The 18,423-nt window shown below is 39.1% G+C and overlaps 1 protein-coding gene across 3 annotated transcripts in view; it reads right to left on the reverse strand.

The window, feature by feature from the left end:
* Window positions 1-18,423, reverse strand: part of LOC146002996 (uncharacterized) — a 757,155-nt gene that overhangs the window by 606,796 nt on the left and 131,936 nt on the right. For 2 of the 3 annotated variants that reach the window (XM_083141166.1, XM_083141155.1), the window contains exon 1: window positions 16,503-17,147. The exons of the other annotated variant lie outside the window; for it this stretch is intronic. In XM_083141166.1, the coding sequence (XP_082997292.1) occupies window positions 16,503-16,813 (311 nt within the window). In that variant the 5' untranslated portion in view covers window positions 16,814-17,147. Of the gene's footprint in view, window positions 1-16,502; window positions 17,148-18,423 lie in introns of those variants that run through there. 3 annotated transcript variants of the gene reach the window in all.

Raw genomic sequence — 18,423 nt, forward strand, 5'->3', positions numbered from 1 at the left:
TTAGCCTTTCTGTGCATTAAATGGACTTAAAACAAAAACTCAAACGGCTCCACAGATGTCTTTATCTAAACTTTGGAGCTTCTACTTGGGGTAAAACCTGGGACAGCTAGCTTGCACCAAAGGTGAAAGCGCTAACATTCGGCTACGCGGAAATTCTATGGACTCTTTATTTATCCTTATCGTTGCAATTACCCAAGAGGCAGAAAAGCGACGTAAAATAACCGAAATTGGCTCCGTGTAAGAAACAACATCTATAGTGGAACCACAAGCAAAACATGCTTCCTTATGGCCCGAGCTGAAGGGAAGAAGGGAAAGCTGCGCGGGGACTTTTCGTCCAAGGTTTTCTTTTCCTTGTGGTCGATCTACAGTACAGAATTGTTGTGGGAAATAGAGCAGTGATGTTTCAACTACATCAGAAAAATTGATGATAAATTGTTTCCATACTTATCTTTCCTTTTCCCGAAAGAGAGAGAGAGCAAGAAGAACATTACGCACGACCATGTGAAGCTGTTCTCGCCTCCCGTTCGGTTCGTTAGGTGCTTGCCATCTTGGAAGACATTGTCTTGTCTTTGAGGATTTGCTGTTAATGAATGCGCAAGTGGAGAGAGCATCGTAGGAGCTTTGCATTTGATGCGAGCGCGGGATCTCTGCTAAGCCTTTTTGGTGCGGCAGTCTGCTGGCGCTCTATTCAGGTTCCCCGTTGAGCACTCATTGGCCTTTCTCTGTCTGTTCTTCTAGCTCTTGGGTTAATAGCGACAATGAGGATGAATCATGAATGGATGAAGATAATGGCCAGATAAGTACAGTTATGCATCCATGCTTTTTCCCCAGAGTTCGAACCTGTGATCTCTACTTTCGGATGGTGTTAGTGTTACGCAGATAACTCCGTAATAATAGTTGGTCACTTTGATCTTGAGATGGTTTGTTGGAGAGGGAATGTCGGAAAGTAAGGTGACTTGTAAGGAACGATAGGAAAGTAATGTGATTTAGGAAAAGTGGTAAGGTAAATTTTGAGGCACTGTCGGAAAGTAAGGCGACTTTCAAATGCTTTTTAGGAAAGTGAGATGAGTGCAAAGGATGGTCGGAAATTGAAGTCACTTGTAAGTTGGTCAGAAAATTTGGTGTTTGGCAAGGATTGGTCGGAAAGTATGGTGACTTGCAAGGATTGGTCGGAAAGTATGGTGACTTGCAAGGATTGGTCGGAAAGTATGGTGACTTGAAAGGAACGATAGGAAAGTATGGTGACTTGAAAGGATTGGTCGGAAAGTATGGTGACTTGCAAGGATTGGTCGGAAAGTATGGTGACTTGCAAGGATTGGTCGGAAAGTAAGGTGACTTGCAGAGATTGGTCGGAAAGTAAGGTGACTTGCAGGGATTGGTCGGAAAGTAAGGTGACTTGCAGGGATTGGTCGGAAAGTAAGGTGACTTGCAGGGATTGGTCGGAAAGTAAGGTGACTTGCAGGGATGGTCAAACGGTGAAGAAAGGTAAACTGCGATGGATAATCGGAATGTAAGATATCTTCAGAGGGATGGCCAGGAGAAAGTATGGTGAACTGTTAGTATAATTGACAAGTACCGTGTATTGTGAGAAAAATGTTAGTAATACTTCTTTCATAACTACTCTAAATGCGATAGGATTTCAACATTTCCATAATTATAGAATGTACCGCGCTGATAGTTGGTTTGCTACAATGACTTTGCGCATACGCACAGGAAGACTGCAACATTACACTGCGTATTTGTGCATGCACTTTTGTCTAATCGTGACGATGAGAATGCTTAATGATTAGTTCAAGCTGATGGAGACACACTCAAAAAGAAAATACACATGGCCAAGCCGAACTCGAACCCGGAAATTTCGGTGTCGATATCAAAACTCGAGCACCTAATGCACTCGGTTTTTATCACGCTTCAGGAGGTTATCAAAATCATTCCTTCAATTAAATAGTATCTTCGAACCAATTATTTAACCTAATCGATTAAGGTATCAAATTGTCAAAGAGATATAGTTTTCCAATATCTAATGAATAGGCCTATACCTTTGGTGATCACACCCTTCCTGAATGTTCCAGCTCGAAATTTCGCTCGCTACCTGAGCACAATGACACGAAGAGTGCGACAATAGACACACTTAACGGATAATTGCCACTTTTCTTGTGACGTCATCATCATCAATACTGACGGAACAAGAAGCGGCTGTAAAATTTTTACGGCAGCCATCTGCCAAATGAGCTTCAAAATTGGGCGATTCCTCGACGGTGTTCAGGGGGGGGAAGGGGGGATTGATCCACGTATAAAAAAAGAATCACGGAAGGTCAGAGCTGGTTACCATGACAACGGACGAGAAAATGCGAGGATCTATTGCAAACGGTCGAATTTCAACAAAAGCAAGAGAGAGAAGTAAGGGTGCAAAGGGGGTTGGGGGGGCTCGTTTTCTTGTCAAAGTCGAAGAGCTCTTTTCAGAGAGTTTTGACCTGCTCGCGGGAGATTTAGTACTTCCAATAACCACGAGGAACTTGTCGTTCCGTAATCTTTCTTCCTACTTTTGTTCCGAAGGGTGCTAAAGTCGCTCAGCGTGATTCATTTGTCTAATGGGCGTTTTCTCTGCATAACCAGTTGCGCTGCACGAAAGCTGCTTTAAGTTACTCCCTCTCTTCCCTTTCTTATCTTTTCTTCTTGCGTTGATTTTTTTTAACAATGCAAACGCTTTGACAGACGTATGACCCGTGCTGTCAGTAATTTTGTTGGAGGATTTGTTCTTGGTCCACGTTCCGCGTCTGGGTGTCTTGTAAGCGGCTTTGCGTCGACGGCGTAATGAACTGTGCTGTCACGAAGTTCTTCCTCATCTTCTTTCGAGCCTTCAAGTTGGGTGTTTCGGAAAGTAAGATGACTTCGAACGAATAATTAAATCGAGAAGACATGTGGGTAGGCCATTTAGCAGCCGTAAACCTTTGGGTTTTAGTCATAGTACTTCTCTTGTGTGATTAGAACGTAGACTGTGAAATACTTCGATGTTTTAACATTGTATTTTACTCTCAAAATACAAATTAAATTTCTTTATCAGTTTCAATTTTTTTGCGTAATGTAGATTTGCCTCTTTTCAATAATAAATATTCTAGGTCTATGTGGTTTTGAAGCTGGTGCATTGAAAAAATTGAATGCTTAAGTGCTGAAGGAAAGTATATTCTGAAGTGAAGTCATTGTAGCTCTGTACCATGTAAAATGGAACACTGCTATCTGAAGTGTTGTATTACAATTGTTCCTGACTCAGTGTTGCAAAATGCACAAACTTAAGCCTAGATTTAGAGCCATTTATTGTCTCGCATAGTCGTACACTAAGCTGGAGAAGTTTTAAGATAGATAGAAAAGTATTACCTCAATACTGAGGTATACAGTGGAACCTTGATAACTCGAACTTGAGGGGGAAAAGAAAAAAATCGAGGTATCAAGGATTTCGACTTACCAAGGTTCGAGTTATTGAGGGCCAAAATCGCCGACTTCGAGTTATAGAGGTCTACAGTTTACTGATCCTTCTGACGTATGTCCCGACACGATTGTTGATCACCTGACATTGTACGTACGCACCCTACACTTCGACTTATTGAGGTCCGTGCGACAAAAACCTCGAGTTATAGAGGTGATTAGAATTTAACTTCGACTCAGAGGTTTTTCATACTCTACCTTCGACTTATTGAACTCGAACGGCATCCCATAAACTGTACAAAAATTCGTCTTATCAAGGTTTTATTTGAGTTGTTGAGGTAAAATTAGTATTGAGTGTTATGGACAATTCAAGGGGGTTACAAAAAATTCGACTTATCTAGGAATTCGAGATGTTGAGGTTCGAGTTATCAAGGTTTCACTGTATTAAATATCATAAGAAAATTGTTATGGCATTAGAATTAACAATCAAAAAGTATCAACACTTCATATTTAGATTCAAGAAGTTTAGAAATATATTATTGTAACCTCATTATTAGGCAGACAAATTTATGGTAAATAAAAACTGAGGAGAGCGGTAAATAAAATGTTAGATCAGCGGTATATACCAGCGGTGGAAAAAAAATGGCACACACTTTTTCATAATGATAGGAAACAACATACAAAAGAGCTATAAATTGATAAACTACTTCATTTGTATATACTGTACACATACACAAGTACTTAGCTGTCCAACCAAAAAGAAAACATCAACACAAAATCACTTCATTTCTAAATTCCATATCTCAAGTGATTTATTCATTGTATGTATTTAAAGGATATCCTTGCTGTCCAACAAACAAAATAATCACTACTGCACATACACAAACACATGTTGAACATCACATGATGATAAACAAAATTCATTCATGACTGAACACAAATGACACCATTGTTTCCCTTAATATGCGGGAACAGACTACTCTTATCGTTGCTACAGCTAGCAAGTTAAATGAAACTGGAAGTTGAGTAGACATTCGGGGGAAGAAAGGAATGCAGCTTGACAGGGAGTGAAGTTTTCGAACTGAGATTATGTGCATGGAAAATCCCAATTTGCAGCGTCTTCCTGATGTGATCGAAAATAAAACGTTCTTAAGCTGCAAGAGGTAGGAAACTTTAGGCAAACGATTCGTTACAAATCGACAGTTTGAGCGCACGACCTCGATTGCCGGTTTTTGCGTGTTTTCTACTTAATTTGATGACATTTCACGGTTATTTCGCGAAAAGGCGTTCATTTCGTGGAAAAGTACATATTTCGCATTACTTCGCGAATAAAACTCATATATATTTATTTCATCATTGGGGGTGTAGTTACGTGCAGAATATTCAAAATTGCATGTTTTTTCACATTTCGCGATTTCGCCCATCATGAAAATTCAATGTCCCTACTCATTATTAATAGTAACGGAAAACCAACAACAGACAATTTTAGTGTCTCTGGACGACTCTTGACTGAACCCCGTAATTTCTTTACATCGCCGTCACGGTACACACACGTGATACACAAACAAGAATATCTACAGCCAGTAGGCTTACGAATAGCCCACACTCACTGTCTTAAAGTAGTTGTTTCCTTTTATTGATTGATTGATTGAGTTGGTGTTTTAAGTCCACTTTTTTGCACAGTGAGGCTAATCGGTTGATTGATTGATTTGGTGTTTTAAGTCCACTTTATGCACAGTAATGCTAATCGGGACTGGACCTACAGTTTAAAGTGGGATCCGAACCACTATGTGCCTCCACCGGGTATCGAACCCGGGACTCCTTGATTACAAGGCGTTGGTTCCTCTTAGTTTTTCTATCTAGGAATACACAAATTTTCGGCAAGAGTTGGTTAAGCTGGTTGAAACAATGGCTGGAAATAGAGCATTAGAACAGAGAAGAGAAGGGGATCACTGCCAAACATGGAAAGCTACGAAAATCGATTCTTTGTCCAGTACACATAACAACCACATCTTGTTGGCTTTTTCTCAATTTATAAATATACAACATAAACCCCTTCCAGTGCCTTGGACAATACCTCTTTTTTTGGAATATTACTAAATGAGCTAGAAATTGAGTTGAGTGGACTGAAAAATGGGAAACTCAATAAAAGAGAACATGGTTGGATAGAGCTCTCATCAGCCTCGGACGATTTAATTTTTGTTCTGTGGAGGGAGAAAGAGAGAGGGCGAGAGGAAAAAATAGATGGTCTGAACATTATAGTCGAGCGTGAAACGATGGTAACACAAGAAAGGGGGGAAAAAGTTTCATGTCAATTAGCAACACTGTTGTGCGTTTATGCAATAAGCCACGCCTCATTGCGCCGGAGCGGAGTACATATGGTGGCCAGTGTGTGATAGGAGGATGCGAATTGAAAGCAGTCGAGTTGCAGGATCTCCTGACAATGCGAATCTGAAATGCAAAAAACAAAATAGTAGAGCAGTCGAAAAAAAATCGCGTTCGACTGGCACAACGAAGCTTAGTTGCGTGTCCCTTAACGAGAGGCGCTAATGAGCGAGGAGCGAAATAGCCACTTGCGCGTGGCGTCGACACGTAAGCGTTTATGTGTCATAGAAAGATGGAACTTTGTGGATATTCTGCACTCGGTGTCATTGCAGATGGGCATGCAGGATAATGGCACCGGGCAGATCTGGATTTTATAATTGATACCAGAGGATGCAAGGGTGAACTTTGAGATGGACGAGACACTTTCTGTTCAAAACGCCTGCACTACAAAGAGTTAGCTGCGGAGATTATATGGTACTATATATAACTGTAACTAATGTAGTTTTAAAGAGAGAGCTTTTAAAAATATATTTATATTCACTACTATTAGCATTATTTCTAATTCTGAAAAAAATTGACATTTCAATTGATTTTTTTCTAATACTTTTTAATATTGTACCATAAGCCTATATAATTTCTACAAGTCTCTTGAGTTCAATATTCCAAGCAGTTATCAGCGTCATCTTTACTTCTCATTTTAGTCACAGGCCCAGAGAAATGATAACATGAATGTTTGAGTTGAGTCGGCTTGGTTTTGAGTTGATGTTTTAAGTCCACTTTGTGCACAGTAAGGCTAATCGGGACTGGATCTACAGTTTAAAGTGGAATCAGAACCACAATGTGCCTCCACCAGGTATCGAACCTGGGACCCCTTGATTACAAGGCGACGACGCTACCACATGAATTTGCATGAGCTTACGAAAACAACAGGTGCTTCCATTATTTTCTCAATTAACAGGTAGCCTTAAATTTTAATGGTAAATCATTGGTGTACGTAAGGGAAAGCTTATAGGGCTACAACTCCTTCCGAATGTTTAGAAAACCTAATTTTAAAAAGAAAGCAGTAAAAAAGACTCTAGAAAAAATAAAACGCCTCTAATTACTATTTCCGTCTTTGAACAACTTTCAAGACTAATGTAAAAAATTGTACGTATCGAGTATCCGGTCCCTAGATGTGATTTCCACCTGTACAATTCCAGCCAGTCGGTATTCTATGTTTTACAGTTATTTCTAAGAATGTGGTTAACAATTCTTACTGTGGAGGCGAAAATGTCAAAACATGTTGGTAAGCTCTCCAAAACATATTCCTGTTTCAAAAGAAAATATCCTGAAAGAACTTACCCCTCCACAATTATAGGAGGTGGATTACAACTGAATTACGGCGAGACGTTTTTACAGTAGATTTTACACTTACTTCTATATTGTTGGCGTATCTTGTCACTGACGGTCCCAGGTCGAGCCCTGGTGTGAACATGGATGTCCCCTTTTGAGTGCGTCCCTTCAATTGAATCTAAACAGCATCCATATACGTATATCGTCGCGATTAGCCTCAAGAGGCGGAAAACAGAATAACGTAAGGAAAATACATGCCAATGCACACTCAAGAAACACATCACCAACACGAATGTACTATAGTTCATGTCCATCTTGCCCTTCAAAATTCACTTTGAAGTCGGCGTTACTACCAGGGTGCATATTTTGGACGTCCGATAAGCAGTCATCCCCTTTTCTTAACATAGTACTCCTACTTTTCAATTACATTCTGGCGCATCGGTTTAGTGACACCAAGATAAAGATATATATATCTTTATCTGTGGTGACACTTTCTTCACGTACAGGCCAATTGTGTTCTCGTATCTCACCATTCTTTGTGTGCAACCTCGGTGCGATTCTTCATTTGACGTAGTAGACAAGACTCAACGCACAATCCGCTTTATGATCTTCTGCGCATGTGCAGTTACCTACTGAGCAATCTGAACGGATCGCTAACTAGCACCAGGATAAAAGAAGACACGATAAACTTAAAATAGCCTATCCGAACTTGTGCTAAATGTATACATGTGAAGGTGCCGTGGATCTCACAGCTCAAGGTAAACGCTTTCGAACTTCCAAAATATACTTTTCGCGTTCACAGTTTGCATTGTGAAGAGAGAGGTTATTGGAACACGCTGCGTGTATTCGATGCAAATTCCCGACATCCAACGCAAATTGAATGCGGGAGAAAACGCGTGCAGAGCAAGTGCAAAGGCCATTTGGATGCGTAGGGAGACCAGGCTGTTCCTTTGTTGCCCGCTGCCGAATAAAAGTATCGAAAGCATCGATTCCACTTTACGGAAGCTGCAGATATCCTCGGATGGTCGCTTCTGCTGTTTTTAACAGCGCGAGGGGCCCTTCAGAGGAACCTCCAGAAAGAAGGGGAGAGGAACCTATCTCCATTTACATGCAGAAACGAATGCTCATGCATTTTTAAAAAGGGAAAACTCCTCGCCTTACTTCTGAAAGAGTCAATTCCGCTTTCATCGCCTGGCCTTTGCTGCTTTTACATGGCAAGCTATTAAAATGATTACTTCGTTAGAGATAAACTCCCCAAGTGTATTTATGCCTCTTGAATCAGGTCTGAAGTTACAATGGGCCTACAGGGAGCGCTTAGGATTTGTTTCAGAAATATAGCGGCAGAAATTAAAATGCTCAGTGACGCAATAACCCCTTTGAGTGGGGAGCCCTGATTATAATCGACTTTTTAATTGTGAAACGCGGGTCAGTTCATTGGCTCCCAAAAACCATCCTGCGAGGGAAATAAATCTATACTTTCGACCAAATATTCATATCCACTACAGTTCCTTTCGAATGCTCTCAATTTGTCCTCATGATGCCGGGTCAACTTCTAAATGTTTAACCTCACGTTCGGAATCGAACCGGAGACCGCTACATGTACAGTCACAGGCAATAAAAATGTAATACATATATCCTGAAATATTCGCTTCCCTGCAAACCGTTATGTGTGTTGACTAACTCAAAAGCAATGACAGAAATTGTTATTTAAAATTTGCTCCTGGCCGTATAGTTAGGCAACACACAACACATTGAAGGGAAAGGGAAAATTTCAATATATAGGTGTCCAATTCTTATTGCCGGTGACTGTACATGTTTGTTATATCCGTAGTGTTTTTACTAAATTAATATTATTAGTTTAGTTTCACACTTTATCTTTACCCAGCGGGACGGTTTAATGCAGAAAAATGCGATGGTTCTGTGAACTACATTTAATTTCACAAATCTTGTGAAAATTGTCTTTCAATATTTTGACACAGTGTTAAAATTTCGGTGCATTCGTCCTATATTCATTCTACTTATGATTATATAAATTTTCATTAGGTCACTCGGCTCCATCTTTGACCAAAAAAGAGTATACCTGTGAGATTAGTATTTAAGATGTTAACCAATGAAATGCCAGGGAAATATTTACATTTCTAGGTGGGTTCTGCAACGGTAGTTATGGCTACAAGGCGCATATTTCTCTCTCTCTCTCTCTCTCTCTCTCTAGATATATATATATATATATATATATATATATATATATATATATATATATATATATATACGTTGAAGTTGTTAGCACAGCGGGCTAGATTCGAATCTACGCCTGGTCATGGCTGATCTGTCCCTTCGTCAATTTCATTAGAACATCATTCATCCTCATCGTCGCGATTAGCCAAAAGTAGCAGAAAAGAAACTTTAATATCAAGGGGTAGTTTAATAATATTAGCTTTTGAGAGTTATTGGTGATGTTGTTATATTCTCCTTGATGCTTTTAGAATTATTAATTCGTTGGTGATTTACAAGACCACTGTTTTTTTTCTTAAACTATAAAAACTTATGGTAGTAGTATTATTTATATTAATTACTTTATTTATTAGATTTTTGTGTTTTATTTCTCAACGTAGACATTTATTAGTAACTTTACTAAGACTTGAATTTATTGTGTTTTCTTTATATTTATATATAACTATTTTATTAGTAATCAAGAAGAATCCTATTTTTTGTTTATTATTTCTTTAATTTTGTGTTTGTAAAGGGCCTCTTGGTTTATCTATTATGGTGTCAGTTACTCTTACACATGGCAATGATAATTTTAATTCTTTCGTATTTTTAAAGTGTTAAAGTATATTTGTTATTTTAGATTTTTAATCGTTTTAAGATTTAATAGTTCTTTATGTTTAGTGGTTAAGATTGCATTTTAAATGCAAAAAATATTCAAATCTATGAAATTGACACAAAAACTAAGAACGTTATGAACACAAACATATACATGAAAGAGAGAGTTAGTTGTGTGTGTAAACTCTTCTGAAAATGTCATACTATACCATAAGTAGACTACGTAAGTCAAGTGAACCAGAAAATCGAAACACCACACATACAATTCACTAACAAACGACACACACTAATTAGATCCACATGCACAGGGAATGTGGTGCATGTCCACGTACAGCTTGGTGCAAATCCTTTGTAATGAAGAGGCATCATTACATGTAATCATGAATATTGAACGCGACAGTTGTTTTGTTTTTTTGTTTAAATTAAATTTTGTGTAAGCCTTGCAAAAAACAACAGAGTTTGCAAAAACGAAAGTTGGAAATATAATGGTAGGGGGCGGAGGAGTGAGTTATGTGAAACCAGTCAAGAGTACGGTACTGCGTAAAAGCGACACACAAGCCAATTTACAGTCTGCTGCACTGATCGAAACCAAAATAAACATCCATCATCACGTTGACAGGTGTTTAAGGATTGAATAAATAGTGTATTATTATCAGAATGCAACTCTAACAGTTTAGTCTTCTTTTGAGAGAAAAATAAGGAAGATACGCTATCATGCGAACCCACTTAAACTAAGGTAAACTAAGGTTCTCCACTTTGTTGCCAATATATATGTTTCCCGCCAGTACAGACCAAAGTACAGGGTGTATCAAAATGAATCACCTGTTATGATACTTTCCTTGCAGACCTGGGGAGTGGATTAACTGCTTTCAATGATTTTCAAGGAACAACAAATGGGTAGACGGTACCGAGTTAACTTCATTCATATGTGATACAGGACTGCGTGACACAAGATAAGTTAGAGTTCTTCAGTCAAGTTCCAAACATCTGTGGATTCAATCTTGAGGGTGTTCAGCGAACCAATACTTGCAGACAGTATTGTGCTACGCATAAGGATGCAGCTAAGTGGAATGTGGCTTTCTGCGCATATTCTATGAAAAATGATGCATTAATGGGATATTGTCCAAAGATTTTCATAAAGAAACATTCCTACTAAAATTACCATAGTGACAAACACATAGTTTTTAGTATAATCAAGTTGCTGCCTCGGTAGATGAGCGTCTTCAGAGCTCGACTCACGACTTCGTCATCGAGTGTTACAGGTTCGAATCTCCGTAGGCATGGGTGTTCCAATGTGAGTTCTTGTTTTAACTCCAATTTATGCAGACATAGACTAATCGGGACTGTAACTACAGTTTAAAGTGAGATATGAACCACTGTGTGTCTACACCGGCTATCGAACCCATGACCCTTGATTACAAGGCGACGACCCTACCATTGCGCCATCGGGGAGACCCTGAATGCACCCAAATGTCAACGTCCCTTCCACCGGGTACACCCTGGACTGCATTGTTGAAAACTAACGAGTCTCTGGTGCCTGGACATGCAGCCAGGAAAATCATGTGTAGAAATTGTGCCGTGTCGTCTATAGATGTATGTGACTGTCGCTTCATGCATCTCATCGCATCACCATTCATTCTCATGTTCGAAATTAGCCAATAACAAAGTAGGAGAAAAGCTAAGTAAAATAAATCAAATCGATCAATGTGTAACTTCGAATAATACTATTAAAAAGAGTTACTGAAAACGTTAGAGTTGTTTCATGAAATTACTTTGTATTTACAGAAACGGTTTCTGTGTTTTGTCTCAAACGTGCGTACTGTCGTCTTCTTACCTCGTATAGAAATTTATAATGAACTATTATGTTAGCTAATGAGATTCCAATTAGCCAAAACCCTGTAATGCATCATCAGTAACACATTTATGAAGACCTGCAATGAGATATCTTAATAACAGCAGAAGGAGTCAAATTAGACATGAACATCATAAGTGCGTCTCGAGCATTGTTAGAGCCAAATGAGAAAATGAAGGCGGTGTTCTACAGGAAATTAGATCCATGCTTGAGTTAGCTACACCCAACGGCGAAAGAAACTGTAGGCGAATTGTCCACCACCATTTTCATTCGGTTTGAATTACACGAATTAAAATAATGACTTCAATAAGCAAAGAACAATGCCTGCTTCGAACCAACATAGTTTCTTTCCTTAAAACAACACAGGATGTGAACAAAAAGTAATGTAAATAGCGGTTTACAATTTGCCTACAATCATCTTTGCTGTTGACTGTACAAGAGCGACGATCATAATGAGGGAATCAAATGAATACATGTGTAATACTAGAGGAACGTCTATCCAATTACTTCAATTACGTCGGTAATTCCGCTGATTTGTAGCGCAATGCGAAAGGTTAAGAAGGTATTATATGGTATGTTTGAAAGAAAATGATTAGGCGAGTGAGTGTAGTAGTTTTCCGAGCATCGTTAGGCCGAAAGTAAATGAATCGTAACATTACTGTCAAAAGGTGGACACAAGTAGCACAAAATATCTCTTACTACTGCTTAGACTTGGTGTAACGAGTAATTTTTTGAGCGTCAATACAGAATTAATGTTGATTAGCGCCATCTTTAGTTTTGACTGTAAATCTGCACTCAGTATAGAGTTACACATAATTAGATGTGTTACACCAATGGATCTGGCACCCAGGGGCATGGGCGGATCCAGTTTTTGGTGGGCACCAATTTCCAAAAGCGTACACATAAATACTAACTTTTATACTTTAATATTTCCTTAATTACCAATTCCAGTCATCTGTACATGCGGCCAAGTTATTAAGAAGAAATATATTTAAAAAAAATAAACAACGTAGACCGTTGCATTGTTTGAGAACATTGTTGAATAAGTGGGACGTTAGTTCTGATCGCACCACCTGCATATAGTGTTGGGTAGGATAATGCGCTTTAAACCTTACTTTCACGCCCTTTGATTCTTTCATGACGGAACAAAGAACAGGGAGAAACTTTACAAACGATTTATGAAAGAATGAAAGTCGATGTTCGAGAGGCACTAATTTCCAATGGTGTATGGGGGGCACCAACTTTCAACAATGCACAGGAGGCACCAACTTCAAATGATGTTCGGCACTCAGCCATTTTTTACGATATACGGGGTGCACCATTCTTCAAAAGTGTACACATAATTACGAGTATAATTTGCTCGAGCATTTTGGGGGCAGGTGCTCCTGTGCCCCCTCTCGATCCGCCACTGCCAAGGAGTGCCCACAGGGAGGTATTATGACGCAGATTGCGGCATTGAAATGTTTGGGGGGGATTTTTTCCGTATTGTAATATAAAATTCAACATTTATATATTTTTTCAAAATAAATGTAAACACCTTAGGTACACCATATTTAATCCATTAGATGAAGAAAATGAAGTATTCTGAGGTAGCGATGCCCACAGGTGGGTTTGTGGACTCTCGTTATGTCCAAGCAACATATTTCTTTTGGGGGGGACGATTTCTTGTGATGGAAATTTGATGTGAAACAGTACAGCATTTGGCACAAGTTGAATTACGTTATTAACTATCCATTGCTGTTACATAAATAGCAAATTCTAGACTGCCAAGGAAATTGTAACAGGTAATATTATTATTAAGGAAGTGGGGATATTCAACTATTACACATTAGGTCTTAAATCCACACGTATATTCTGGTGGGGGATTCAGGATTAAACGTTGGGGGGGGGGGCAATCTTAGATTGTCAAAGGATTTCTTTAGGATTCGAACATTATATTTAGGAACTATATTTAGCGATATGGTATGCGCAGGTTTCGGTGCCGAATATGGGAAAAGAGTAGCTAGAAAAGAGTAAATATCGAGGGATCCTATGAAAGTACTGACGTCCCATTAAATTAATATTCTTGCAAGCCTGCAAAGAAATGGATATAAAAATTTTCTTGCTCGAAATATTGCGTTTCAAAAATGCGTGTCTTGCATTTTCATGAGACGATTGTGAAGAATTATGCAAGACAAACAATGTTCTCGATATTTATTAATAATATAATTTCTTAAAATATAATGTTTAGTGTCGGTATGCTGCTTCATTTAAAGCAGGTGAGTCATTTTGATGATATGGTTCTATTAGCAATATTATTGATTCCCTGTAGGCTATGCTGCAATAGTTGTACTAACTGTGTACTTCATAGTAACGCCTTGCACATTACTCGATAAAACAGGAAAATAATTAGTGTAAAATTCGGATTTCTAAGTTATTGTTGCATGGTAATTTTGCTTTAGCAAGTGAAATTTGCACTTAAGATGAAATCCATGTATTGCTATGGATTACTAAAACAATTGTAGTTACCCCAAGCAGAGGAGGCACCTTTTATATTCTCGTCCCGGGCTTAGGAATTTCTAGCTAGGGTTTCTGTAATTCGCGACCTTAAGTTGTGTAAGACTTTGTGTTAAATACCCAAATTGTGGGTTATTGAAATCTTGTTCTCCAACCACAAACACTGTTTAAATACATATTTATCTAATTATGACACTTGAGATTGCTAGCTTTCCGTTATTTCGAAAATTCGAACCATTAAAAAATATGGATAGTTTAACAGGCTATTGTATTCAAATACTTGTAAAAAGAATTATTACGTATTCACCAAAATATTTTGAGGGCTAATGTATCCACGGTCTAGCTGGGGGATGGAAACCTCTGTTTAAGGAGAACGGGCAGATCAAGTATCGTGTTCAATAAAGCTTTAAAAAAGGTACTTTCAGTAGACACGCTATCGTAATTAAATACTTCATGTGGATTACCACATGATTTGGGGGGACGCATGACGAGATTTGGGGGGGGGGGACTGCGCCATTGGACTGCTTGGGGGGATGGGCACCCCTGCTGGTACCTAAATAGCACACATTTCAATCTCAGAGTAAGGCAAATAAAAAGTTGCGTTTTTCTTATCATGCGTCGCTTTTCCGTCACTTCTTATATTCATCATAAGTATAAGGACGAATGGCACCTTGTGAGCTGGCGGCTGTAAGTAGACGAAGTCAGAGATCGGTTCAATTTTATTCTGGTGTCATCGTTTACTTTCGAGTTCCAACGTGCCGGACGCCGCTCGCGGTACGAAACGAACTCAAATCGGAGTCGTTCCATGTTGCCAAACCTACTGTAAGCGACTAGCTTCCTCCCTGCCGCTGTTATATACGCGAGATTGCTAGAGGGTCGTAGAATCTTGGCGACAACAAGCAAATAAATAGGGGAAACGCGAAAGAATTAATCGCAAAAAACATTAAGAAAACTAAGTGCGGATAAATATGTACGACGAGATTTAGCGAAAATAGCTACGTGGAAAGCAAAAAATTAAGGGCTAGAGATTTTCCGTAAGAGAATAAAAAAAAAAAATATGTGTGAATGAATCACTGCGAGAAGAATTTCGAACGATCATTACGTATTGCTCTCTCCACAAAATAGACCAGTCAAGGTTGGAGCTTCTCCTTGCCTCCTCCACACCCGTGGTCCTCCAGGGTTACCACACTTCTTTTATGTTGCTCAATAGACACTTCGCGCGTTGTACGCGTGCGGTTGATTTCGGTTGAAATTGCTACTTGTTGACAACACTGTGGGTGGGCGGCTAATAATCTCACTTGAGTAAAGGCCAAATCACATGAATAAATATAAACAGAACGAAAGTAGAAGGAATCGGCATTTTGGCAGAAGTTATTTAACCAGAGGGTATATATACAGCGTATACCGCAGCATAATCTCGACTACAGCTCTGGCTGAATTCCACATTGATGAAATTTGAAAGCTTGAGAAAATAGTAGATGAGCACGTCACCGCTGATTTCTTTTAAGGAAAAAAATTGATACGTTTGATTCCTTGATCGGAAATTTTTGGGTGCGTCAGCACTTAGGCTATTAGCACCCGTCACATTTTGCTGGTCCAAGCCCATTACCGTAACTAAAACTAACGCGTGTCTCTGAGAACTATAATCTCCTTACCTAGATTAAAAGCCGAGACTATCAAGGGGCATTCAGCACATATAAGGCCAAACACATGACAGCACTTAGAGGATTATAATAACGTTAGGGGCGACGCCACCAGGGGATACGGGTTCGAATCCCGGCCTGGCCATGGGTGTTGTTTGTGAGTGTCCATCCATTAATTTCATCATTTCATCACTGATCCCGATCGTCGCGATTAGCCAAAAGTGGCAGAAAATCGAAGTAGAATGAAACAAATCAATGAAAGTGAATGCACGAAAGTGATTAATTGACATGCAGTCATATTTAGTATACACCTGAACAGATGCAAAAATGGATAATTGTGTTAAAAAGAATTTACTTAGGTAGTGGGAGTGCGGTAGGATGAGCAGGCTGGTTAACCCGGAGGGAGGGGGCGGTCGTCCCCTCATCCCTTTTGGCGCAGCCACTGCTCCCTCGCAAAACTGAGGGTGTACAGTCACGGACACTTCTGGGTTGTAATGATCCCATTGAAAGTCAATAGCGTTGCTACAACCCAGAACTGTCCGTGACTGTACTATGACCAGAGAATGCATTAACAGATTGATATTTTTAAAAAAATCTCCATAACTTACCTGTCACGCAGATTCGCAACTCCTCCCTGACCAGGGTCAATTCCCATGAACTCCGCAAGGTCATCCGCCCCTTTGTAAACATCGATGATCCAGAACTGTGCCGTGTACGTCCCCTCGATGTCCTTCTCGGTGACGAAAGTGTTGATGGTTAACGCGTGGAAGACAATCTGCGCCCTCTTTGCTCGTTCCTCCAGGCTCATCTGCTTCCAACCGTCCAACAGTTGAATGCAACTTTTGCACAAACCGAATGTCAGCAACACCATGAAACAGAACACAACAGATGGCCTTCTGATAGGAATTTTCGCTCCCATTTTCAAAGTATCTCTTTGTAAAGTTCAGTAAACTCGCACTAGCACGTAAACTGTTACTTAATCCAGTGTCAAGGATATATTAGTAATTTTGTTCCAGTAAACCAATTGGTAAGATAATTGTAGACTTTAACAAGTATTCTACTTAAGTTTATGTACGAACGAATTATTTAAGGAACTCACCAATTTCAACGCGCATCGCCACGCTAGGACTATTCGATACTTGAACGAGAATAATTTCGCGTTTCCCCAGTGCAATGTTGTCCCTCGTCCGACGCAATAAACTGCAAAATATTCACTAGTACCAGCTGAGAGCACGCGCTGCACTGTTCGCCAGGCGGCCTTCCGAAAGCGACTGGACCCCGCCTCCCGACTCGAGAGACACCTACTAGACAACTGAAGAAGTACGTTACTGTATTTTTCATCGGTTTCATTCCGCAGGTTTTTTTTATTCCGTTTTTATTGCTATTGCAACTGCCTCGATTCTTGGAGGAAACGCTTTTTACGGCTGCTGTGTGAGGGGAGGATATCCTTATCTACGGTTTCGCATCCGTAATAACCAGAGTAATGCGCTTGCCTCGGATTTAGTTGGTCGTCGTTTCGACTCCCGTTGCCGCCTTCGCTGGATATTGCTACACGCGTTTATCTTGCGCAACGCGGTACATCTGCAAAACACTGCAGTGCCAGAATCACGCATGCAACGAGTTATTGCACTAATTTGTGAAAATATGTATTAAAAAACAGCATTTGACACTCACACTCAGCTAAAAACGAGTATATCATGAAGCACTTTTCGACAATTTCAAATGAAATTAAATGAAAGCCAATTACAGACGATGTCAAGACACATTTTTAATATATATGTTACGCCAAAAAATATGGGTAAACGTGGATTTATGGATTTAAAATCGCGTTTTGAATTACCTCATCCCGACCCCGACCCACTGAAATGACTTTTTTATTTATTTATTTATTTATTTATTTATTTATTATTAAACACAACAGGCGAATGCCCAATTACAGTGTTCTACATTTCTTGCTTTGAGTTTGTAAATTTACAGTTTGATAAGAAATGTTATTGTGCAGAAATGTAAATAAACATGAAACATGTCAACGCTATATTATATGTGTATACAACAGTTAACAAACCGAGTTATAATAATACATGTTAATTGAAGAGAGTGGAATAAAATATCTAACTATTATCTACAAAAATAGCCTACATGAGTACAATATTTCAATTATTAAGTACAATGCACAACGTATTTTTCTTTACACTCAGTATTTCAGATATTTACCACCATGTACAATATATATATATATATATATATATATATATATATATATATATATATATATAAGTAGGTACTCCTCAGCATTTATATAAATAATTCGATGTGTTGTTAGTTCAACACTTCGTTATTTTTATATTTCGATCAGAGACGGGAACAGAAAGTTTTGATCCCCTTGACCAGGTATAAATATACATACCCGTACATAATTAATCACTCCCTTTCTCTTCCTCTCTAACTCTTGTTCTTTCTATATCTTTATCTTTTATTTATTTTCGCTCTTTATGATTTATTCTCCACTTTCTCTTTCCTCTTTGTATC

Source organism: Lepisma saccharinum, chromosome 1 (assembly GCF_977018435.1).
Source record: "Lepisma saccharinum chromosome 1, izLepSacc3.1, whole genome shotgun sequence".
Taxonomy (NCBI): domain Eukaryota; kingdom Metazoa; phylum Arthropoda; class Insecta; order Zygentoma; family Lepismatidae; genus Lepisma; species Lepisma saccharinum.